The sequence below is a fragment of the Leuciscus leuciscus genome, assembly GCF_965113295.1.
Source record: "Leuciscus leuciscus genome assembly, chromosome: 2".
Lineage (NCBI taxonomy): Eukaryota > Metazoa > Chordata > Actinopteri > Cypriniformes > Leuciscidae > Leuciscus > Leuciscus leuciscus.
The window spans coordinates 47964952-47991864 of NC_138726.1; the positions used below are offsets into that span (position 1 = coordinate 47964952).

The window sequence follows — 26913 nt, forward strand, 5'->3', positions numbered from 1 at the left end:
CGGATCAAAATACAGGTGAAAAAGAAGCAGAAACAAACGATAGCATATGTAAGCAGATGCATATGTAACGCGATCATAAACATTAAAAAGCATATATTATAAATCAAAACTGCCTAAAGTTACTGAATGAAATGTCGACCTAGGATGAGGTATAGGACTGTGCAAGCTTTTGAGGTGTTGATGAACTCGATCTACTCCATCTATGTTTTGATCATTGTTCTGAATCCCATCTGGATGTAGTCTGGAAAAAAAACCCGTGTTTTTCTCAAAATGTTGCTTTTTTTAATGAAACTTACCCACATTCATGTATTGATTAAAAAATAATGCACTAAGCTAGAATAAAATGTTTTATTTTTCAGTTTAAAAGCAGAGGCTCTGTTCTTGCTTTTGAAATATTGCATGTTCAGATATTCATACAACAAAATATGATGGGGGCGATTAAACTTTTATGAAAATGTTTCAAAATGCTGGCGGTGGCTGGGAACTTTTTTTTTAAAACGCTGGCGGGGAAAGAGTTAATATAAAAATATATTAAAAACACTATCGTTTAAAGGTTTGGGGCTAGGAAGATCATTCTAAAATGATGATTTGCTGCTCAAGAAACATGTCTTATTATCAATGTTGAAGACATATATAATAGGGTTATATCATATTAAATGTTAAGTTACTCATAGCACAGTTATGACACATTGTAGAACTGATATTGTTATTGTTTTCCCCTCAGAGCAGCACAGATATGCACAGACAGAAATGATTCATGATTGACTTGTGCCATCCTGTGAAATTAATCACTGACTCATTTAATCATATGCCCCGAAGACATTCTTACTGAGTTTACTTATCTACAAAAAAATCATGCAACTCTAAAGACAAATTTATAGATCTGTTCCAAAACCTAGTGAACTGCCTACAGACAGCATATAAAAACATTGTAGGTGTGCGGTTTTGACAGTTCCAAAATGGCAGGAGGCATAATTATGCATCATAACAATTTTGGGGTCAAAGATAATGTATATTTGCGGAAAGGCAATCCCCGAAAGCATCACACCAAGTTCAGAGAAAACAACAAAGTACATTTTTTTTATATTTACATTTTCAATCAATACTGAAAAATACTGATACAAATTTTTTATATATAAAATATACATAAATTATCCAACGTATATTAGGTAAAATTATATATTATATGCAACATTTTTTAACATTTTCTACATATAGGCCCTACTGTATACACACACACACACACACACACGTCAAGACAGCTCACTAGGTGTTAGAACAAAGCCTATTAGCTAGTATTAAATTCAAGAAGCTAATGAACCACGATCATTTCACAGAGCAGCAGTTTTACAAAGTGCAATTTAATCACCACAATATGAAGTGGCAAGTATGACTTTAATTAGAAATCATCTCAATTGAATAGACAGAATCCAGATGAATATTCACAGGGAATGTGTGTGTAATTCTGTTATTCTGACCTGGTCATCATAGCGATAGGTGAGATACTGCTCTCCTGTTGTGTCTTCCAGAAAGCTTCCTTGTGGAGAAAGAGAAAATTCAGGTAGGAAGTAAGCACTCTGCGTCTGGCTCGCTAACCCCTGTAAAACAAGACCACAACATCCACATTAAACCTAATCGAAAAAGTACTGTGGAGTCGTGTGGACATTGTCATTTAGGGAGATCTGCATGTAACATTTGCCACACCATGAGGTAAGTATATAAAAGATGTTATGAAATGTTAACAGTGTTCAACTACTGTACAGATCAAGCTGAATAATTTTGCAATTGTAATTGTAAGTTTTAGATTTAAAAGTCGGTTAAGGACTTTTCGAAGAAAAACATACTTCACATACATACATACTAACAGAACAGAGACAAAAGCTCTCCATCACACCAAAACCACCCATATCTTCCCCAATCCAACCATTAGATATTAGACAATAAACAGTTAAGGTCATTCATATAGACAATAAAAAAAAATTGTAAAAAAATTATATATATATATCAAGCATGAAGAAAACAGTTGCAGCTTGCAAATAATTAAGAAGAGGCATCTTAAACTGATGAATATATATATATATATATATATATATATATATATATATATATATATATATATATATACTATATATATATATACTATATATATAAATATATATATATATATATATATATATATACACACACATTTTGTGCATGACAGAGTATGTGTCTTATTTACTGGAATTGAAATTGCATTAAATCAAATACATGTATCATGTCCATATGATATATGCATATGCAATTAATGTACTGTATATCAAACACATATATATATCAGCCACTGTCTATATATAAAAAAACTTATATAGTAGGCTACATAAAATAATCATCCTTTTCCTGACTCATGAAATGAACCTCAAAACCTGCCAGCTGCAAGCCATCTATGACATCCCCCAAACTAAAAGAAAATAAAGGACTACAGCATGGACAAATTAAGAGGAATTGCAACTGTTAAAAGTAGTGTCAAAAGTTCATTGTGAGATAGTAAGAAGCCCACAGCAAAGAAAGCGGTTCGGGGTCTTTCAGAGTTGAAACTCCCTTTTGTCTTAGAGGTTTATTGAGGAAGATAAGCTGCAGCACATGCACCAAATCCTGAATCGTACAGAAGAATTTGAAGTTGGCTACCATGAGTTTACCGTATTGATGCCAGGCTGACGGGTTTCTCAGAAGTGCCTGGTGGTGACACTCTTATAAACATTTCATGCAAGTTAAAGAGGTTATAAAATCACAGCAAGCTCCTGAAAAGCTTTTTTCCCTCCCTTCTCATTAAATGGGGAACTATTTACAAGTGTTTGAAGCTTGAAGACAAAATATACCTGGGTATCAAAAGTGAATCTAATTTTATACCTGAACACTGGTCTGCTGGTGCAAGTGTGAATGGATACATGCTAACGCTGGTTACTTCTCCAAGCACTTATGCCCTAAAGAGCAGAGGAGTTTGGCACACGCTCAGAGAAGCCGCCCGGCATGCTTTCATCAGCCACACCGACTTTCACTGACAAGCCTGAATTAACAGCCCTGGTGTATGTGTGTGTGTGTGTGTGTGTGTGTGTGTGTGTGTGTGTGTGTGTGTGTGTGTGTGTGTGTGTGTGTGTGTGTGTGTGTGTGTGTGTGTGTGTGTGTGTGTGTGTGTGTGTGTGTGTGTGTGTGTGTGTGTGTGTGCGTGCGTGCGCGTGCGCGTGCGCGTGTGCGTGCGCGTGTCCGTGTCCGTGTGTGTGCCGAGCAAAATTCTGAAGAATTTTAAGCACCGGCTCCAAATTCACAGTCACAACATGAAAGATCTTCATTACTTTAACATAAGTTTTTCAACTAACCATTTTTAATAATTATGTCTATTTCTTTCCTCATATGTAGAACACGCATAATGACTAATTAGACATCTATTTCTAAACTGAATTCAATATGGCCATCATAACAGATTTTTTCATTTTACATTGTGTAGAGCACCACAAAATTTTCCTTAGATAACTTCATAGAAATAATTATTAACAACATTTTAATGATTAAGAAAACTAGTGAAGTACTGATTTATAAAAAATAATGGTAACACTTTACAATAAGGTTCATTGGTTAACATTAACCCTAACCCTAATGAACAATACTTCTAAAGCATTTATTAATCTTAGTTAATATTAATTTCAATATTTACTATTACATTATTAAAATCAAAGGTTGTATTTGTTAACATTAGTTAATGCACTGTGAACTTACATGAACAAACAATGAACAACTGTATTTTTATTAACAAAGATTGATAAATACTGTAACAAATGTTTTGTTCATTGTTAGTTCATGTTAGTTCAAGTGTTACCAAAATAACTATAAATATTTAATGTAAAATTAAATACTTTTTAAATACTATAGGTTACTAACTATACTTTTCATCATGTAATATGTATTCAGTAATGGACTACAGTTTGTAAGTAATCTACCCAGCACCAGCACAGCACTTATTAATATCATTTAATTAATGTCCGAAAATATTAATATAAATTGTGATGCATGTGCGATGCAACCCTGATGCATGTATATTTAAGATTAAAAACCCTGATCAAGTCGAAATAAAGACCCTCTGTTATTGTTGTTAATAATGGCAAAATTACAATCAGTGTGTGCATTTGCATATGAAATGTGTTTGTCTGTGTTTGTCATGTACTGTACGTTTTCACAATCTGTCCCCAAACAGAAGCATCAATCCAGACTGCTTACAGCCTAAACAAGTGTCATCTGTCACCCTTGTAAACACCCCACCATCTGTGTTCCCCAAACACACACACACACACACAGAAATCCTTCAGGTGCTGACTGCATTAGCAGGGGACATCTTCACCAGTAAATTCCCTATGAGGCCCCAAGGTACCTCACGGGGGCCCAACACAGACTTACGACAACAAACTCCCTCCTCTACGTGCAAGCAAAGGAAAGGTCGCGCAGCTTAGCCATCTCTCATCATCTCTTACAGGAAACAGCCCTGACAGAGCAAAAATAATATGGCTAACAGGAATAACTTTCATTTCATAACCAAGAATAGAAGTCGAAGGGAGGTTCTGAGAGCTGCACAAAACTCTTTGAGGATGTTCAGTCTGACATTGGATCCGTTAAGTGCCCTAAACAAGAAAAAAAGTCTTTCAACGGATGAGGACTTCAAATTTCCTTTTACAATCACCACCTCTGCTTCTATACAAATCAGATCTTAATAGTGTTAATGCTAGGCTGCTTCTGAATGAGTATAAAGGCACATTCACACTAAGAAATATTACTACAGCAATAACTATATTATCAGCGTCTTAAAACTAAAACTTCTGTTAATTGAAATAAAGCTGAAATAAAATAAAATATTAGTTGAAAACTAAAACTTAATGAAAATTTGAAATAAATATAATAAACTGAAATAAGTTGAAGTTGAAGCACTCTCAGTTAATGACTGGAAATAAAAATAAAATAAAATAAAATAAAAATGCACTAAAACTGAAAAAAAAATTAAAATAAATAAAAAATGGCCAATTAAAATAACATGACAAAAGCACTAGAAATGTTACTAAAATCAACATGAAAGCTAAAAAATATAAAAATAAAATCTCATTCAAAATATTGATAAAACTAAAATAACTAAGAGAACACGCTGCAGTTATGTCGTCTGCTGCTTTTAATGCTTGAGCACTTTCATCCACAGGACCTTTCAGGTGGATTTAGATTGGCTGTCAATATTTGTTTCGTTCATCAGCTGGAATAAAAGTGATTCTGAAAGTGATTCCAACAATATCGTTATTCTTTGTCATTAGCGTTACAATTGTGGAGTGGACTTCCATTATCTCGTAGAATTAGAATGATTATTAAAACTTTACAGTTATATTAGTCCTAAATGCAGCTGCTAGAGTTCTTAACAGGTCAAGAAAATATGATCATATAACACAAATTTTATCATCTCTACATTGGCTACCTGTTCAGATCTGTATCGATTACAAAGTATTGCTACAGACTTATAAGGCCCTAAATGGTTTAGCTCCTGTGTATTTAAAGGGATACTTCACCTCTGGAAAGATGGATGTGTATTTAAAATAGGTCATTTATGTAGAAGAAATGTGAAATTATTTTTTGAATTTGGAGCTTTCTAGACTGAGAAAAGCCAGAAAATTGATTTTTCTTTTGAAAGACAACAACTCCCAGAATGCACTTGCTTCGCTGCCCTACGAGGCCACTCCCAAGTCACGCCTACCGTTTACAGAGCGCAGTTGAAAACAACAAGGCTAGGCTACTAGTGAGTCTCCGTGACGAGTTTGCCCGGCATTTCGAGATCGCCCAAAATGTCCGGGATTCGGCTTTTGCGTTCTACAGTCGTCATTCATAATGTTTACTGTGGCGAGCAGGACGAGACTGAGGGCCGCGGGAGAACGGCGCGAAGCCGGTGGCGTGACTACTGATGAGCGACACCTGTGAGACTCACCGGTCTCGTAGGCTATCTCTCACAGAGGAGCGGGAATTTTCTTAGCAATGTTAAAACGCACATCAACCGATCACTTGTTTAGCGTTCATGTAAACACTACATTCAGATTCACCAATCGGAATGAATTCAGTTCGATTGAAACAAAAGGTGTGCATGTAAACAATGAATGGCGACTGCAGAGAAAGCAAAAGCCGAATCCAGGACATTTTGGACGATCTCGACGGCCGGACATGTCCGGGAAAAAGAGTATGGTAACCCCTAATACTCAGCTTTCTCCTACTACTCAGCTTTCTCCACAGAACAACAGCCTGTTAGCTTAGCTTCCAAAGAAAGACGGCTGATACTATGTGTACATTCTGTGAGTGAGATCCCACCCTCTATGGGCGGGTTGAAAACATGCGGGACAGCCCCTCCTACTGGCTGTAGCCTATAGCCTCTGGCCAAAAAATCCTCCGATGACGCAAAATGACGATTTTTGCGTCATTGGAGGATTTTTTCCAGACAAAAAATACAGAAATCTCTCATCTCAGGGGGATATGAGGGTGGAAAGCACGATAATTCGAAAATACTACAGATTTTCCACTAATACAAAGCTTAATGCTAAATCCTGAAGTATCCCTTTAACCGATCTTCTATCATTTTACAATCCATCAAGCTCTTTAAGATTACAAAACTCTGGACTTTTGGTAGTAACCAAGATCTCTCAGTCCACTAAAGGAGGGTTTTCGCATTTGGCTCCTAAACACTGAAATAGCCTTCTTAATAATGTAAAGACACTCTCCCAGTTTAAATCTAGATTAAAGACACATCTCTTTAGCCAAACATTCACATAATACATCCCATAATCTTGCACTTTGTGCTTTGAAACAATATGTATAGTAAAAAGATCTATATTGATTGTTTTCATTATAGTTTTCAACCTTGGTTTAAACGGCCCTCAAGGCTGATTTATACTTCTGCGTCGGACCTATGCCGGAGCCTCTACGCTGTAGGCAACGCGTTTGTTTTCATTTATACTTCTGCGTCGTTGTCCGCGTTGACGCGCAATTACTTTTGCAGAGGGAGCACAGCGCTTGCGTCCGCGTAGAGTTGACGCGTTGTTACATTTTTGGAGAGGTGCACGTCAGGGTACGCCGAAGGGTATGCGCGCTACACACAGCCTACGACGTAGCTACGGCGTTAGTTCAACGCAGAAGTATAAATTGGGCTTTAGAGGTGCCCTAGAATTTGAAATTGAATTTATCTTGGCATAGTTAAATAACAAGAGTTCAGTACATGGACATGACATACAGTGAGTCTCAAACACCATTGTTTTCTCCTTCTTATTTAAATCTCGTTTTTGAAAAACACCCCTGAAAAATAGGCTAATCTCCACATAACAACGACTGTGACGCAACAGTCGGGATCATTAATATGTACGCCTCCAAAAATGTGCATATGCCAGCCCATGTTCAATGCCAGGCGGAACTGCGCAGTCAACAGTCAAATGTCAACAGGTGTGGTTGATGTTTATCTATAATCGGATACCGCAACAGTTTAATTCAAAGTTGTTAGTTTACTCTGCCCATTTCACCATGGACTGTTTTTCTAACCTGGGACAATATCAAGCAGGCTTCTCTCAGCGTCTCATACTGAAGAAGGGGGCAATTCCAACTATATTCCAGCAAGCGGTGAGTAGTGATTTACTACGGAAGTAGCGATCAACTTCACATCGTTTCTCTTAGTAGGATGAAAATAATCTTACTTAAACTGTGATTAATATATATACAGAAAGCGATCAAAGAACAATCCCTTTCCAATCGCCCAAGCTGTCAATCACACAGCGCGAGTTTATCTGGACACTTGCAAAAACTCGTTATGAAATCAATGATCAATTACACAGCACAATGAAGCTCTTACTGTACTTACCTCATGTTTGCATTGGTGAAAGCATTAATGAGAGTACAAGAAACTGCGTTGCAATGATAAGATCTTTTTTCACGCGATCAACAGGCTGTTATCTGCTCAATGCTCATCACTGCAACCTTTTATGTGATGGGAATAGATCTAAATACTTAAAAAACTTCTCACGATTCCTTAATCCCGATAGCTGTAATAGTAAAAATGTATAATAGCTGTAATAGTAAAAGTTTTCCAGATAGTTCCACATGTAATGCTAGATATTTCATATGCAAGCATGTCAGCCAATCACAGCAGTTTACACAATCAGTTTACACACAAGCAGTTTGCACTGCAGTCTCACACAGACACGCCCCTTCAAACAGAGCGTTCAAATCAGAGGATGAAATCAGGCTAGGAAATATGCCTTTTATTTCTAAATTATAACAACTTTTGATCTAAAAAACATACTAACATTATAAGGGCACCCCAGGAAACATTCTAAAATAATAAAATAATCCATGCAATGGGACCTTTAAATCTTGCCGTAATTTAACCTGGTTTTGATTAAACTTAAATTTCAGGCAGCATGTGAGTAACCGTACTGGGTTTCGTTCAACTTAGCGCCACACACAAGCTCATTACTAAAGGCTCAGTGCACTTCCACTGGCATTCACAAGAGCAGGCGCAGGTGTGCTTGTTTTCATGTGCCAGAAGATGTTTCATCAGGCACTCTAATAGGGAACTGTAGATACATTGTCTCAGCGGGGCATAAGTGCCAAATAAGTAAAGAACTAAGTTGACGGCAGCGCCGTTAGTTCTAACATCAAAGATTGGAAGTAAAAGGCTCCGCTTTGACCGGAGGAATGTGGCGACACCATCAGTGTGAGTATCCTCAATAATGTGGAGAAAACTCCAGCTGGTCTCTGGGTTAATGGCAGCAGGCCAGTGCCTTTTCTCAGACCGGACTAACCCTAAATAAGCTTTCGACTTTTAGTACTCGATGCCAAGGATCAGTACAGTCAGAGGAAGAGTTAATCCTGGATCATAACTTCCAGAAAGGGCGCTTCTCTTTTAAAAAAGGGCCAGGTTAACATCTGGTCACTCTAGCATTCCTCAGCTCTGAAGTCAGTGAGACAATGAAGATTCGGCATTTACCCTGAGCAATGTGAGCACGAGTTGGCAAAAGCACCCTGACTCTAAATCATTCTGAAAAAGCGGCAACAACAATTTGAGTCACATACCCCTTTTAAGACAAACATAATGTCCTTGACGTCACATAAATGCTTTTAGAGCCCTTTTTATGACAATCAGTTACCATTGGCAGAAACCTTAGAAGCGTAGTGTCATAAATGAATCCTGCCAGCTGCAAAATTCTTGTGACTTATCTTATAAAACAACTTTTTTTCTCATAGCACACTTCAAATTTAGGCCTCTCTAATATACATATACTATATACACTGTGTGTATATATACATACATACAGTCATGTGGAGAAAAAAAGGACACCCTATTGAATTCTATGGTTTTATGTATTAGGACTTAATAAAAAAAATCACCTGGTCCTTGGCAGATCTTAAAATTAAGTTAATACAACCTCAGATGAACAACAACACATGACATATTACACCGTGTCATTATTTATTTAATAAAAACTAGGCCAAAATGGAAAAGCCATGGGTGACAAGCTAAGTACAACCTTAACAATCTTTCTTTGATTAACTGATCATCAGCAAATGTGATCACCTCTATAAAAGCAGAAGCTTTGGCAGTTTACTAGTCTGGAGCATTCAGGTGTGTGTGTTAACACAATGCCAAGGAGGAAAGCAATTATTGCTGCCATCAATCTGAAAAGGGCTATTTGGCCATTTTTCAACCATTTGAAGTCCATTATTCTACAGTGAGTAAGATAATTCACAAGTGGAAAACATTCAAGACAGTTGCCAATCTTACCCAGGAGTGGACGTCCCAGCAAATTCACCCCAAGGTCAGACACTGAAACTTCATAGAAACTGCAAAAACTACACCTCAGACTCTACAGGCCTCTGTTAAATATTGAAGTTCATGAAAATACAATTAGAAAAAGACGGGACAAGAATGGCATGTTTGGAAGGGGGTCTCTAAAAATAACATGGCAGAAAGGCTTAGGTTTGCAAAGTTGCATCTGAACAAACCTCAAGACTTCTGGAGAAATGTCCTTTGAACAGATGAGACCAAATTGGAGATGTTTGGCCATAATGCACAGCGCCAAGTTAGGTGAAAACTAAACAGCATATCAGCACAAACACCTCATTCCAACTGTTAAGCACAGTGGTGGAGGGTTGATGATTTTTGGCTTGTTTTGCAGCCACAGGACCTGGGTACCTTGCAGTCATTGAGTTGACCATGAACTCTTCTGCATTTGAAAGTATTCTAGAGTTAAATGTGAGGCCATCTGTCCGACAGCTAAAGCTTGGCTGAAATTGGGTTATGCAACAGAACAATCCCAAGCACACCAGCAAATGTACAACAGAATGGCTGAAAAAGAAAAGAATCAAGGTGTTGCAACGGCCCAGTCAGAGTCCAGACCTCAACCTGACTGAAATCCTGTGGCGGGACCTTAAGAGAGCTGTGTATAAACAAATGCCCACAAACCTCAATGAACTGAAGCAACGTTGTAAAAGAAGAGCAAGCCAAAATTCCTCAAGTATGATGCGAGAGACTGATAAAGTCATACAGAAAACAATTCCTTCAACTGATTGCTGCTAAAAGTGGCTCTACAAGCAATTCAATCATAGTGTGTACCCATAGCTTTTCCATTTTGGCTATATTTTTGTTAAATAAATAATGACATGGTGTAATGTCATTTGTTGTTGTTCATCTGAGGTTGTATTTACCTAATTTTAAGACCTGCAAACAACCAGATGATTTTTATTATGTTCTGATACGTAAAACCATAACATTTTACAGGGTGTCCTTCCTTTTTCACATGACTGTATACAGTCATGTGAAAAAGGAAGGACACCCTTTTAAATTTTTATTCATCAAAGAATGTCACTGAAGACTGGAGTAATGACTTATAAAGATTATATTTATACCATCACAAAAATAAAGTATATTTTGAAATGTATTCAAATAGAAAACAGTTATACATTTTAATAATATTTAAAAATGTTAGTGTTTTTCCCCGAAAAAAATCTTACCGACCCCTAACTTTTGAACACTGGTGTATATACTTAAAAACAAATTTGTATTTAAGTTTCAAAACCTGCTTCATTTCGAGACTGAAACTACTGAAAGTCCTTAAAACTTGTAGTTTAGCAAATGAGTCAGATGTTGATTCAGTAGCCGTTCTAACTGATTCAGAGAATACATTAAGTGATGAATACTTTTTGAGTGGTCAGTTACTTTTGAATTGGCTCATGGGACATTTGATTCACACTGCAAACTCACAGTCAAAACTCAGACATTTATAATTTATTTTGCCTGGTGTGGTGCTGGATTTTCAGAGGCGGAGTACAGAGTGTGTATATAGCCAGAGCCTTTAGTAGGGAATCAGGGATGTGTGGTGATGGTTCTGGTGACAACATCATCCACCCACATACTGATTGTAGCCCATGATGGATAATGCATATTCATCAGTGTAATCTCAGCATGTTGCAGTCTCTTTGAACATATTCCAATCAGTGTGAGCAAAACTGCCCTGCAGGGTTGAGCTTGCTCCCTATGGCTATACTTTGATGTTCTTGGTGACTGTTTTTCTCGTACCAGAAGCGGTTGGTATGCAGGGATTAATAGAACAGAGATGTGGCTTATTCTTGGGAACAAAACCTGAGTCATAACCTACAGGCTATCACCAACCCAAAGGCCATGATTCTGCAAAATTATTCAATGAATTTAGTCCACAACATCCCACACTCTTCAATATAAAAGTTCTTAATTGGCATCAATGGTTCCCATGAAGAACCTTTCCATGGAAACTTTCCACTGCAGAAAAAAAAAAAAATTATGTGAGTTTTTCACATCAGACAAAAATGGTTCTTTTAAGAACTGTTCACTGAAAGGTTCTTTGGGTAACCCAAAAATGGTTATTCTATGGTAGGGGTGTCCAATCCTGTTCCTGGAGATCTACCTTCCTTTAAAGTTCAACTTCAACCCTAATCAAACGCAACTGAACCAGCTAATTAAGATCTTCAGGAGCAGTTGATAATTACCCAGACAGCAGCATAGTGTCTGCCCAGATCCGGCCCACATCTGGTATGTGTGGATCCACATGTACCAGATATGGGTCGGATCTGGGCCGACACTATTGCTGTCTGGGTACAGACAGTTGTGCTGGAACTTAATATGTCCACTGTGTCACCGATGCCAATCTATGTCTGCGAGATCTGGAAAAAACATAGTGAGAATTATCCACAAGCTGGATGCATTCCAACAGCAGTGTCTCAGATGCATTCTCCACATCACGTACCATAACCGCGTTACTATAGAAGAGATTCTGCACAGGGTTAAAACCCACAGACTTTCCGCCGCTGTGTCTGAGAGTCGCATCAAACTGGCAGGTCACATTTTGCGGAAATCGTAAAAACGGCAAGTAAAAATTGCACTGACATGGATACCGCCCAACGGATGCCATAGGTGAGGAAGGCAGAAGAAGACTTGGCAAAGAACATTCAAAGAATACTTAAAGCGAGCCGGCGTTAAAGGGATAATAACAATTAATTTTATTATTAAATATAATAATAAATAAAAATGTATTTATCTGCGTATATATATTGGCGTTAAATAAAAATTACCCCATGATTTACTCACCCTCAAGTCATCCTAGGTGTATATGACATTCTTCTGTCAGACGAATACAATCGAATACAATCGGAGTTACTTCTGAAGCGAAGCGATGCGTTCGTGTAAGAAAAATATCCATATTTAAAACTTTATCGACTAAAATAACTAGCTTCCGGCAGGCTGTCCTCAAGTTCCTGAAGTGAGGAACCATGTCATCCTCAAGTTCTTACCGGCAAGTCACTGTCTTAAAGGTACAATATGTAATTTGTTTCGCCGCCAGGAGTTGCTAACCTCTTACAATAACAAAGGCGTAGGTTGATGATGCTAAGCGGAATTATGGAACTTGTTGCCATGCTGATGGATCTAATAATGTTTATGGATGGGTGAATACATTGATGTTTTTTAATTTTAATTTTTAATGAGAGACTGATATCAGTGCCACACGCAAGACCCGCGTATATAAAGGAATAAGGACATTTCATTCTACCGAACCGCAAGTGCTGAATTACTACTCACACAGGTCAGTTTATTTGACGAATTAAACTTGTGAGGTAACGCAGCGCTGTTTCATTTGGTCTACACTATCACACTAAACTGCATTTGAGTGTGTTGAAAGTTATAATGTTATTATCTGTGTTAGTTTGTTGGCTATATGAGACAAGGAGTAAGCTAGATCAACATTAGAATAACATCCTGATCATATTCTAACATTTCATCATGTTGAGCTATATAACATTGATTCGTTTACGTCATTGACAGGCGACAATACCAGGGATGAGCCATTATTTAAAATTGGAATTTCTCTGAAATTAAAAATCTTTGGGAACTTTTGAGATATTGTAAGCACACAACTGCAGGAAATATCTCACACTGTGCAAGCGATTTTTGGATATTTTGTTACAAAAATCTTACATATTGTACATTTCATAAATTAGTCATTGAATTCTTTAAAATTCATTAAATTGGCTGATTCATTCAGGAACAAAGCAAGTGACGTGCTGCAAATGAAATTGCACACTATATAGTAGGTACTATATTTGGTTTGAAACTTACTTCACGACCGTAAAAAAAAAATGTTATCCGTAATACATCCGCGATGTTGTCATTGTCATGTGACCTACGGCTTCAGTTGTGTTGCTTCACTACCATTCACAAATCCTCAAATATAATATAGAAGAAGGCATATTCGGGCACAGGAACTGTCTTTATGAATAGATCATTGAATCATTGATTCATAGAAAAATGCTGATTCATTCAGGAACGAAACACCACTGTGTTGCTCGGACACGCACGACGGTTGAGTTATTGCTTGTTTGGAACTATTTTTGTGGGAAAAGAGCAAAAACAGACAATATTGACAATATTGTGTCTGAAATGTAACTCACAATATTAGGTTCTTGTTTATTGAACTGCTGTTTAAAATCAATATAACATTTTTTCACTCATATGTGGGGGGAAAAAGCATTCTTGCCCATGTGACATTGCTTAACTATATCATATAGGAATATAAAACAAAAACTCATACGGGTACATTTTTGCCTTCAAATATAGAATTTTTGGGGCCTTTTAATAGGCTACAATTTATTTTTGCAAAGTGAGTGACACTCAATAAAGTCAGCTTCCACACCATTAAAACAACAATTACGATATTATCGCAGACGGTACACACCTCTAGTACCAGACATCCTTAGTTGGACTGTCATTAGTCTTACAGTAAGATGGTCCTTTTTTGGCTTGTTCTAGCTGTCTGTTGATCTTTGTTATATTCTGAAGGCACTTTAATAAGCAAGAGCTTAAGAGGATGGAAGTGCATGTCATGGTAACACTTTTATCAACCTGACACCTGTGACATATGTGCTCACAGCATGCCAGCAAGTGTTACTGAGTAACTAAGGTAAAGCTAGGCAGTTGCCAAACACTCATTCACATATCTAAACATACATAAACTTACATACTTACAAGGCAATTACACACAACTTGCTTCCTAAAGCAATTAGAAGGCACTTGAAGGCATGAGCTGCACACCGAGATGTGTAAACAAGAGCACTGGAAGAGGGACTAACTTTCTGAGCACCAATCAAATACAACCATTCATTTTTAGACACATCAATCCATTTGTGGACTAAGTTGAACATTAGTAGGTCTCTGAAAAACACACCAGAGTGAGCCATTGACTCCACAACCAGCCAATAATCCAGCTTGAGATAGTGATTGATGGCTTATGTGCTCTGCTGAGGTTATGAAAAGCCAATAAAAAAAGGTTATGGGACAATAACCCTTAAGTCAACAGTTACCTCCTGCATTGATGACCACCCCATGAGCCATGTAAGCAGAGGTCGGGTGACGTGTTCAGGGAAAATCCTGTTGAGGAATTCTGAGAGGGGTCTGGCTGACCTTGAGAATGGGAGTTGGGTAAATGTGAGGATCTGCAAACAGCTGTTCTTGATCTATTTGAGTACCTGGGCATAGTACAGAATTCTATAGTATAGGATATTTCTTTTGAAGTGACACAGGCTACTGAGGCTAGTAAGCTGCCTTAATGAGAACCATTTTTAAAAACAATATAGGTGCACCCGAAATGAGAAGGCTGTGACAAAATGTAAACATTTTCTAAGCAACATCTTCATTGGCAGCAGAGAAGGCAAAAAAAAAGTAGAGGGAACATGATAAATGTTAACTATAAGTATAATTCAGTACCAAAAGGAATCAATAAATAGTTATAGTTCATTATAATTGTAAATCATTGCAAATCAAATTAGAAAATTTTCAATGAAACAAAGTCTCAGTTCTCAAAATAAAAAGTAAATTATATCACAAAATGTCTTTACAAATGTTAAATCAATAAGGTTTTTTAAGCAGTAAGGGGGGGGGGGGGATATAATAAATAAAAATACTAGCCATTTCAGTGTGATCATTTCTAAAGGATGTTATGTTTAAAATTGGCCACTTATAAGGTTCAGGAAGCTAGCAAAGCAGTCTAGGTTTTGGAACAGACCAATAATCTTTTCACCAAAACAATAAAACAAAAAAACTGTTAAGGCAAAGTCTCTACAATTGAGATATATTTATGAAGGGTACAAACTATACACATTGTAGCAATATTTCACAGTTAATCACGTTAAAATATTTCCATTTCTGAAATATGTCTGGAAGCAGCCCAAGATAATTCTTCCACTGTTATATTTACTTTAGTCTGTGACCCCACATCGTCTGCTCTTAACCTCCTTAACTGTTAACGGTTCTTATCATCCTCCCCTACAAGCACCAACACTGGCACATTTGACTCCAGCTCGGCTCGGCACTGACCAAACCTCTTCTGTTTCTAATCACACCCCTTAACACATCAGCTTAACGCCACTCCACCTCGGCTAACTCTTAACCCTGCCTCCTCCACCTCTACTACCAACAAAAAAAGTCCCCATCCTGATTCCACAGCATCTGCCTGTGGGAAAAGTCCAGCCTTGGCTCAGCAGGAAGCCCAGGATTTACCGCTAAGCATTTAATGGTCCTAAAATCCATAACTCACGCTTGTCCATACCACCCAAAATAAAGTGGGGGGTTGAGAGGCTGAAAATATAGTCCCCTTTTCAACTTTATTATGCTCAAAGTCAACATGAAACTGCATTTGCAACCTATTTTATTAACTTCCTTCCTTTTATTAAACTTTTTATTTAACTTCCTTATAAGTGAAACAGAATATTCAACAAGAAAACAATCTTCGTACAAGCATATGTACATTGTCTTTTGGTTTATTGATTACAATAAGCTCTGTGACCAACAAAAGTTTATGATTATTGCATGTTTTGTTCATCATGATACTCTTCACAAATTAACATCTTTTATGAATTTTAAAATCTAAATACAATCAGCAGAAGTAAAAAGCTAAAGGTATGCTATAAATGAACAACACTACGGTCGCATGACTTAAATAATTCTATTTTGCCATTTTTTTTAGTTTTAAGAGAGGTAAATGGTCCTTATAAACCTTGGTTGTCGTGACAATAGAGCAATGATCTGAACTGCAATTTTGCAATTACTGTGAGTCTGTACTTAGTTTCAGAAGCTTAGCTTAAGCAAATCTATTTGATAAGAAACCCTCTGGTAAAAACACAAATGTAAATCATCCACTCTAACAGGATCATTTGAACACTAAAAATCCAGTATGAAGACTGGATGTGAAGAATCGGCTTGTTTGCTATCGTTATGACTCAAGCCCCTGAGGAGAACAACTTGTTATAAAATATAATTTAAAAGATTCCCAGCCATTCTGAACAGTCATGATCTCGACATCCTCCACAATTAAATTTCAGCACAAGCTAACAGATTCCATGAGGTCGAAAAACACTGAGGTGAACTGTTGCTGGATATCTTCCATATGCAAATCCAAAAGCCGCTCGCCTGAGGCGCTTCAATGCAGATATTGAAATACTTACCTAGAATGATAAACAGTAAAGGTAAGAGAGAACACACAATTTAATGTATTTACGAAGCATGCCTCCTTCAGGAAGTGCCTCGGTGCTGGGTAAGCATTCCACATGACTGAATAAAACACTACAAGTGTAGCGACGCAAATGAACAGCATGCTAACAGGCCAACTTCATATCCAGACCAATATAAGTGCAAGAAATATAAAATGATATGGTGTCAGGGATATAAGAATGATCTAAAAATTGGCTTAAGTCACAAATCTTATCAGCCAGGTAAGTGGGCGTAAGTTACAAAAACACTGCTAGTGGGTGCTATTGCAAAAACAATGACAGTTTTCAAACAGGTTTCCTCCCATTTATCATAGGTCCAAACAGGTAATCGTGCCCCAAAGTCAATGTTGCATTGATATCAGGCTGGCCGTGATGCTTAAACAGACAGAGCAATGTTCTGATAGCAACAGAGTCACAATATTAAACATTTTCATGGAATTATCCAACAAAATGGCTTACTAATAGTGAACTATGCACATTAAACACAATGATTTCCCAGAAAAAGGGGGGAAAAACGTAAACATTTCTAAAAGGGCATGCCCCAAACAAGCTGGGGGAAACTGAAATAAAATAAGTTGAAGCTGAAGTAATAAATTGACTCAAACTAAAACCAAAATAAATATAAATTAGAAACTAGATATAAATATTAATATATTAATATTATTTAATGGACCAGAGCTAGCATGGAACTAACAAAGATTAATATATACAAATAATGTTAAGAAAAATGTATAAATGCTGTAACAAATGTATTGCTCATTGTTATATAAAACCTAAAATGAACCTAAAACCAGTAAAAATGACAAAAGCACAAAACAAAATAGCTAAAACGTAAACTAAAAATAATACAAACTGAAAATATGAAAAAATATAACAATATTATGTGAAAAATTATACTAAAGTAACACTGGGATTTGGTACACTTGGTCCTAAACCAGTTATCTTACCTTTAAACAACAAAGGATCTGGTGGCAGTGAGATATCACAGTCTTTTCAACAACTAGAGATTTGTGAAATGAGGCAGAACCAAAGAGCTCAGCCACAATCAGCGTTCACATAGGCTTAAATATAAGATGATTACATTTCAAATGAATTGTTTTAGACATTTAATTTGAAATCCCTCCCACCTAAATGAAAATTGTGTAATCATTTACTCACCCTGATATTCCTATCTCATATTACTTTCATTATGCTTTAAACCTCAAAATGAGATGCTAGACAAAATATCCGAGCTGCTCTTTTTGAGACAGCGAAATTGGATGGTGATTTATTCTGCTCCAATGATAATAAACAACATTAAAGTCATGTAAAATATACTAAACATTAAAATCATTAAAGTAGCATTGTGCGCTGTTCTAAATCTCCTTCATGTTTGTGTTCAATTCCAAAATAGTGCCTCTTTAGATGCACACACATCATTATTTATTATGTGTCATGTGACCAATCATGTCACACTTTTAAAAATAAAAGTTCTTTGTTGGAAAAAAACACTTTTGGAAGTTTTATTTTTTTAAATGGACAGCAATTAAAAAAAAGTGTGACAGGAAATCAGACTAGAGAGGATAATTATCAGTGAACAACAACTGAAAGCTATCATACGATTTCAGAATCTTAAAGTCCCCCTGTGGTGAAAATCAAGCTTTTAATGTTGCTTATATGTCTATGTGGTGTTTTTAAAATGCTTTAAGACGAACCAAGTGCAAATTCATAAGTCAGCACCATTGCTGAGTATTTTCTCCTTAAAACTGCAGTGAACCAAAGAGAGTCTCAAAAACGCGGTTTTAAATCGCTGGTGTTTCTGACGTCACAAACTAACTTGTAACCAATCAGATCAACGTGTGATCATCAACGAGCGGATCCCTGAGCTGGTGTGAGTGAGTGGAGGCGGGGCTCATTTGCATATTCATAGAACCGCGTATAATAAATGAAGCAAGAGTGTAGAGTTACTTTCAAGCTATTTTAAGGCATGACAAATTATTTTCAAGGAAAAAATTTTTTTAAAGGGGAACTATGCAGTTTTTTTATCTTAATTTACCTTAACTGAACAGCTTCGGAGTCATTGGAATGGTTATATAACTTTTTTCGGGTTGAATGGTGGCCGTCTCACTTTCCACTAGTGCCTGTGAGCGGAAAAACCACCCTTGCTACTTTGGGCCTCAGCGTCAGAAAGTATCGCGTGATATCAGTTCTCGCGATGTAAGGAATTGCTTTACGGCACTGCACACATACATTTATATGCTAGCCTTCTGTGTATCATACATACCTCAGTGGACATGGCTCTGTGCGTTCGCCGGCTTCTTTGAAAACAAATGCACATGACCAGAGGAAGAAGATGGGAGGGGGGAGAGTCGCCAACGAGTTTTTACGACCGTGTTGTCAAATATCTATTCCGAAGCTGTAGGGGGAGCTCTATAGAGAAACCTGCGAGCAAAAAGCAAGAAAACAGCGAAGAAATTGCCAAAACTGCATAGCGCCGCTTTAAATATGTCATTTTGGTGATCAAAGATGAGTTTTAAGGGATAAAATGATTGACTACAGGGGGACTTTATGGACTATTTTCATCCTTGCATGGTACTTTTATGTCCTTTTTGGAGCTTGATGGTATAAATCATTCATTTCTGCTAAACATCTCTTTAATGGAAGAACGAAAATAATACAGGGCTTGAAACGGCATGGAACTGAGTCAATGATGATACAATTGTAATTTTTGGATGAACTATTCCTTTAAGGTCATGTACTAAGCATAATGCCACTCTCTCTATCAAAAGCTGACTGGGCCCATTAATGGCTCATGAAATATGTGCCAGGGCTTAGTGTCAAGAGCCAATTTGCCATGTCAGAGAGCGAGAGAGAGTGAGAGGGTCCCATCCAAAAGATTAGCAGTGCAGAGGGTGCAAAAAGGCAGTGAGTCTGTTTACAGCTGGTCAGAGTGAATGGCCACACAGTAACTGTGTATGAATGAGCCTTTCAGTTCTAACTTCACCCACAGAATATTGAGAGAGAGAGAGAGAGAGAGAGAGAGAGAGAGAATTCATGACGAGCAGTATATGTCAAAACATACAGATAAGAGCTCTTTTACCCTTTCACATAACAGATGTCAAAGCTCAGACAGAATCTGCAGAGTTTCTTTTGTATTTTCTGCACGTTAATGGGACTGGTTAAAAGAGGCGGTTTCAAACCACATTTAGTTCACTGCAGTTTTAAGGAGAAAATATTCAGCAATGGTGTTGACTGATGAATCTGCACATGGTTTGTCTTCAAGCATATTAAAAACACCACACAGACTTAACAACATTAAAAACTTGAATTTAACCACAGGGGGACTTTAAACCCGACAGTTTTCACCTATTGTGCTATTCAATAACAAGACATGATGACTATCCACAAACTGCTTTCTTACACGGATCAAACCACAGCTACAGGAAATGCATCCAGTTTTACATCATGTGTGAGTTTAAAGATGTATATTTGGGATTCGATCATTTATTGCAGAACGATTATCCTGCACTCTGAGTTTGACTGTCTCTGAGTAACATGTGCTGCATTGATTTAAGTGTTTATCAGTAAAACTGTCATTAAAAGCAGCTGTGTATTTATGGCCCTGCATGGACCAATAAATCAAAACATTAACACCCTTTGAACCATCAATAGATATTGTGACGCTATAGAACACATGAAAGCTTAATAAAACCATAGGATTTTGCCTCATCAATCGTCTTCTGGGTACAAAGCAGCAAAAATGAGTTTAAAATATCAATGTCAAGATCTTAAGAATTCTATAATTTTTTGCTACCTAGAAACCTTGTAAAGTCACCCTTCCATGCCACTTTGTGCAACACTTTTCAGTTTTAATATGGATGTCAAATATATAACCTGCCATTTTTTGGGGGGTGTAAATATTTTGTGGGACCCTGTAGCCTTCTTGTCCATCCATAAAGAACAAATACAGACATACAAGTGCACACTTGAAACGCACTCAAACATCCACAACCTATTCCCGGCTCACAGCAATGAGGCTGTCTGGAGCCAGTTCTTTGTCTCTGCTTTAGGTGTCAGCTGTTCAAACAGGCTGAAGCTTCAGCCGTAGTGTCTCTGAACCCACAATACAACAGCAATGAGAAACCAAAGCTCTCGTACTGCTGCCTGACACATCCACGGAAAACTTCACACCGTGCCCAACACAGCACACTCACTTATTTAAATGTCCACACACGCAAACACATTCTCAGAGCCTATTGAGAGCTAGCCAGAAATGACATGGGAGATAGAGCTGTTGTTTTTCTGACTGTTCACTTGTGTTGATGAACACGTCTCTACTGACAAATAACTGTTTAAAATAATGGCTCTGTTCCAAGCTAGTGCGCATTTTAAGGCATCATAAACACGCTCCTAACACAGTGGCTGATCCAAAAGGTAGGCGGCATATGAAAATACCTCATTTGTTTGCAATGAAAAAGCAACCTCTAAGGTTCAAATTCAACCCATCCTCATTCCTCCTCTCAATGCCATATCATTTCCGGCCATCTCTCTATGGTCTCTGTCAATAACGAGCGTTGAAAACTATCCCCAAAAATTTTTTAACTTCACAATGCCATAGAAAGAGCATATTGTTATGCATTTCCTGTCTCTGAAAGACAGAGACAACAAAAGGCTCATTTGTTAGTCCGCCTACAATGCAACCCTTCAGTAGTGTTTACGAATCTGTAAATTGGGAATAAAAAAAAAAATTGAAAAATGGAAAGCGAAGCGAACACTCCCTAAAATAGAGGAGATGGTGACATTGAAAAAGAGAGCACAAGTGGCTTCAATTGAGAGCTTGAGAATATCAATACCATTGAAAACAGAATGCAATAAAAAGCAATCAGGCACAGGGTTAGTGCAACATCTGCTTGTCATAATCTATGCTATAAGCCAAGCAAGAATTGCTATTTCAAAATCTACTCTGGCCCATAATTGTTGACTGTACTCATTTAACCTCTGAGCTTCTCCTTAAATGCCACATTCCTCCGGACGAAGAAGTGCATGCTTTCTGTCCCAGCAGAATAAAGGTTGTTCAGCTGAGATAAAGTGTTAGGTACTGATTAATTCAAACAAGTGAATTTAAGAGCTTAATACGAACCTGCTGCCAAAGTGCACCAAACTACCGGTATTTAAGAATGCAAGGGTTGAAAGCACAGCAGTTTAACTAAGACCCAAAGCATTCTGTACGCAACAGGTTATGGATGCAAATGGATGGATGAATGGATGGATGGATGGATGGATGGATGGATGGATGGATGGATGGATGGATGGATGGATGGATGGATGGATGGATGGATGGATGGATGGATGGATGGATGGATGGATGGATGGATGGATGGATGGATGGATGGATGGATTTGAAAGAACTTATATTTTCAAAGCTAGATAGTGTACAATATACATACACAATAGCCTATATACTGTGATAGACAGACAGACAGACAGACAGACAGATAGATAGATAGATAGATAGATAGATAGATAGATAGATAGATAGATGATAGATGATAGATGATATAGATAGATAGATAGATAGATAGATAGATAGATAGATAGATAGATAGATAGATAGATAGATAGATAGATAGATAGATAGATAGATAGATTGATTGATTGATTGATTGATTGATTGATTGATTGATTGATTGATTGATTGATTGATTGATTGATTGATTGATTTGAAAGAACTTACAACTTAATTTTCATCACACAAAGCTATGAAAATATGCAAATTCAAATTTTGTGTTGCATGGAGAAAATAGGTACGGGTGAGTAAAAAAATAATGACAGAAATTGTATTTTTGAGTGAACTGTTCCTTTAAATTGTTGACATCTTTTTAGCTAGTTACCTGAATCATATCCTCCCCTTTGAGTTTGGTGACTGCCACCCTAACACAAGAACACGTTAAGTGTGAATACTTGCAATGTGCTTGCCAAGCATTAACATCTGCATTTGTGTATTTGATTAAATATCTTATTTATAATATTTCTGGCCTAATACTAGACTGATAAATCACTGATAGAACTATATACACCGATTCAGCCGAGGCCTTGTGAGTTTCATCCCTTTATTCAGGCTGAACAAAAGGTAAAATTAAATACATATGCCCACATCTAACACCACTGACCCTGCGAAACCCTTTCATGAGAAAGTGACAGCATGTGTGTGTGAGCGAGCATGTCTACCAGGAGAAGCGCACTGCCAGAGGGAGGTGAAAGAGCAGAGCCGCACTCTAATAGGAAAAGCAGGAAAATCGGAGATGTGGGAAAAGAGTAGTGAAAACACCTGTTAGACTCTGCTTCACTTTCAGTGCTGAAACTCACAGCTTCTTAAAGAGTCCCAGCGGCGGCTCCCACGCGTGCATAAATCAAGCCGAAGTGTTTAGCCCATAGAATAAATATTATTCTGAAAGATTACTGCAAAGAGCTTTAATGGAGACTCTGGATAAATGCATATCAAATTTCAATTTAGACTCCAGCAGAAACCTGTTCCCTCCTAGATGGATGACTCCAGTCACCTGCTTCACTCAGCAGAATGCATATGATCAATTCTGACGTGGTAAAAATGGCGCAAAAGTACGAACCAGGGAATGAATGACACTAGCCGAACGGTGCGTGCATGGAAAAGGTGCTCGATGTGGCCGGCTGTAACTCTATCCCAGAGTGCATTGCTTCACTAATGCCACAACGCTACCTGCTACCTGCTCTCTCCTCCGTCTTTCCACTTGCATTTCATTCAGCCACGGCAGTATCCCACAAAGGAAGGACTAGGGTTTCAGCTGTCGTTATTCATGTACCGGCGCGTAGGACAAAGAGATTTGGCCACTTTAGGTGGCAGCTCCGCGGTGTAAATGGCTGTTATCGAGTGGCCCTATTGCGGTGGATTAGGCTGGCGTCCACGTTCATGCCAGCTCTTCCATTAACATCCACACCAGGACTCTATTTATAACCTGTTTCTAACACGAAAAAAGAAGGCAAGATTCAACGATTCCCTCCAGACCTGAGATGCCGTCTGTGGCTATAATTTGACTTGAGAGGCTGGAGGAGCTTGTCTCTTGCCGAGATATTTGACTGGAATATTTGAGTTGGTCTGTAAATATCACAAGTTGAACTGGGATGCAAGTATTCAATATTCCCTCTCAAACAACAGAATGTATATGGGCATTTTAATGTCTGATGCAGATGTGATATCAAGCAATTCCATAAATGACAGATACAGTACTATTTTAAAGTATGGGGTCAGTAAGATTTTTAAATAAATTAATCATTTTAGCCAGAAAGGATGCTTTAAATTGATCAAAAGTGATAGTAAAGACTATTACATTTTTATAATTCAAATAATAAATAAAAACTCTGTTCTTCTGAACTTTCTATTCATTAGGGAATACTGAAAAAGTAACACTTATCACGAAAACAGTTTTCAGCATTGATAATAATACGAAATGTGTCTTGAGCAGCAAATCATCATATTACGGTAGAATGATTTCTGAAGGATCATGTGACACTGAAGACTGGAGTAATGATGCTGAAAATTCAGCTTTGGATCACAGGAAAAAATTACATTTTAAAATCTGTTCAAATAGAAAACAGTACATTTTAAATTGTACTAATATTTTGCAATATTACTGTTTTGTTAAATAAATGTATTCATTGCTGTATTTTAAATATCAAATAAATGCAGCCTTGGTGCACAAGAGACTTCTTTAAAAACATCTCGCAGACCTCATACTTTAGTACACATTAAAATGTATAAAATTGCTACATTTACTATTCATAACCATTACTATTCATAAACTTTATGAAAATGCTGGTAATCTAAAAGTGGTCAAATATGAAATGGATTGGTCTGGATTGGTCACTAAACTAACTCTAAATCCCTAAAACTGCTAATAAAATACAACATGTGAGATATAGACTAAATATACGTTATACGTTTATGAAATATTTTCGCTTTGAAACAATGTGGATTATAAAAGCACTATATAAATTAAATATTGTGTCCAATATAAGGTGTGATTTCTAATGCACGGGTGCACGATTATAATTATACGATCATTATACAAAAACAGATATCAAAAACATACATCTGTACAAGTTCAAATCTTCATGCACTCTTCTCTATTGCCAGTTCTTTTACAGTAATTTGTTACAATAAAACACAAAATTCAAACTTTTACTGCAACATCAACCTAATTTTCTGTCGGAGGACAACAAATTACAAATGATCAGATCAGGCTACATTGTAGGTTTCAAAAATGGCCGAACGCCCATTAACCCTTGCGCTTGGATAACGTGATGTCACCATTATGATGTTTAGCCAACGTAAAAACGAGTAATCCATATGTGGCAATATAGCACATTAGAGAGGACAAATGAGTTTAAAACAAAACAATGTCAGCTAAACAATGCTGAAACATCACAGTAATAACCCAGCCTTGCTTGCTGCTCTGTCACAGAACAGTGTTCGATTATAACATGAACTACAAGTAGGCTATATGAAAGCCAGTGCTGTAAAAATGATTAAAGTACAGCAGCTATTAGCCAAGTCTAATACAGTGTAGAGAAAATCTGATTGATGGTATTCAGGTGAGCGATAACTAACAGGTATATCATACCTGACCGGTGGATGACATCAGTGTCAACATGAAGCTGATCTGACATATGGGCAAAACCCAGAACTCCATCTTTAAAATCCTGTTCCAGAGCTGTCTGGTGAATGATGTCAGTCAGATATCAGCCTGAAGACAGACAGAGAGAGAGAGAGATGCGTTTAGGCACAGATCATCATTGCTGCTGTAAGAATGATGCTTGATTATTTACCTCTGTTGAATCTAGATTGAAAGTGCCAGGCAGGGGTACTCCTGATTGACTTAATTACCCTATCTAGGCTGGTACAAGGTTTTTGACAGTGAAAAAATACAGCCTCTTTCTCAGGTATTCCCCATGCATAATGCAACAGCAGTATGAATGCAGTGCAATAGGTTTCTGTGCATCATTTCTGTGCAACAGTGAATGTCTTATGTACCCATATTCACATGACACAGCTTTTATATTATCAGATTAATGCAAAGCCTATATGAGATGCTGCAAACAGTATGAGATGAACGATCTGACCAAACGCACATTCAGCTTAATAATTTGGCAGACAAATCAAAGTTGCTTTATAAATGACTCATATTAAAAACATGAAGATAAAAAGCATTAGACAAGCTGATATCATTCTAGAAAAACTCGTCACGCAAAGCTAAGAAAAGACGTGCGTTTATGTGATCAGCTCTTACCTTTGCTGCAAAGTAACTCATAGATTCACATTTTAATCCATGAAACGCGCGCGCCGCACTTGAATGTCGTGTGGCCGTCACGCAGCGGTCAGTCGGGTGTTATAAACGCTGAATGCAGGTCGAATGACTGTGAGTTTCTTCTATATCCTCAGCGCACGTCTGCGTACTGAACACTGAGTTGACAGAAGTTCGTGTGCTGAGCTTATAGTCCACTAGGCGTCCCATACCGGACGCGACGCGACTAGAACGCACCCCCATAGCGGGGCATGTTGTCACACTTCATGGGCTGAGGTGTTGCGATGGAACCTGTAATTAAAGTGCCTATTTTTGCACCCAAAAAGTTAATAAATAGTAATATATATATATATATATATATATATATATATATATATAGATATATATAGAGATATATATAGAGATATATATAGAGATATATATAGAGATATATATAGATATGTATATAATTATAGGCTATAGAAATATCAACATTTTAGTCCATAAATAC

At 37.3% G+C, this 26913-nt stretch overlaps 1 protein-coding gene across 1 annotated transcript in view; it reads right to left on the minus strand.

The window, feature by feature from the left end:
- The window catches only part of adamtsl3 (ADAMTS-like 3), a 191692-nt gene extending 165102 nt beyond the window's left edge, over window positions 1–26590 (minus strand). Inside the window, exons 1-3 of the mRNA XM_082154169.1 lie at window positions 26409–26590; window positions 25743–25865; window positions 1479–1598 (exon numbers count right to left, since the gene is read on the minus strand). Of these exons, the coding sequence (XP_082010295.1) occupies window positions 1479–1598; window positions 25743–25811 (189 nt within the window). The 5' untranslated portion in view covers window positions 25812–25865; window positions 26409–26590. The remainder of the gene's footprint in view (window positions 1–1478; window positions 1599–25742; window positions 25866–26408) is intronic.
- Window positions 26591–26913: the final 323 nt, after the last annotated feature.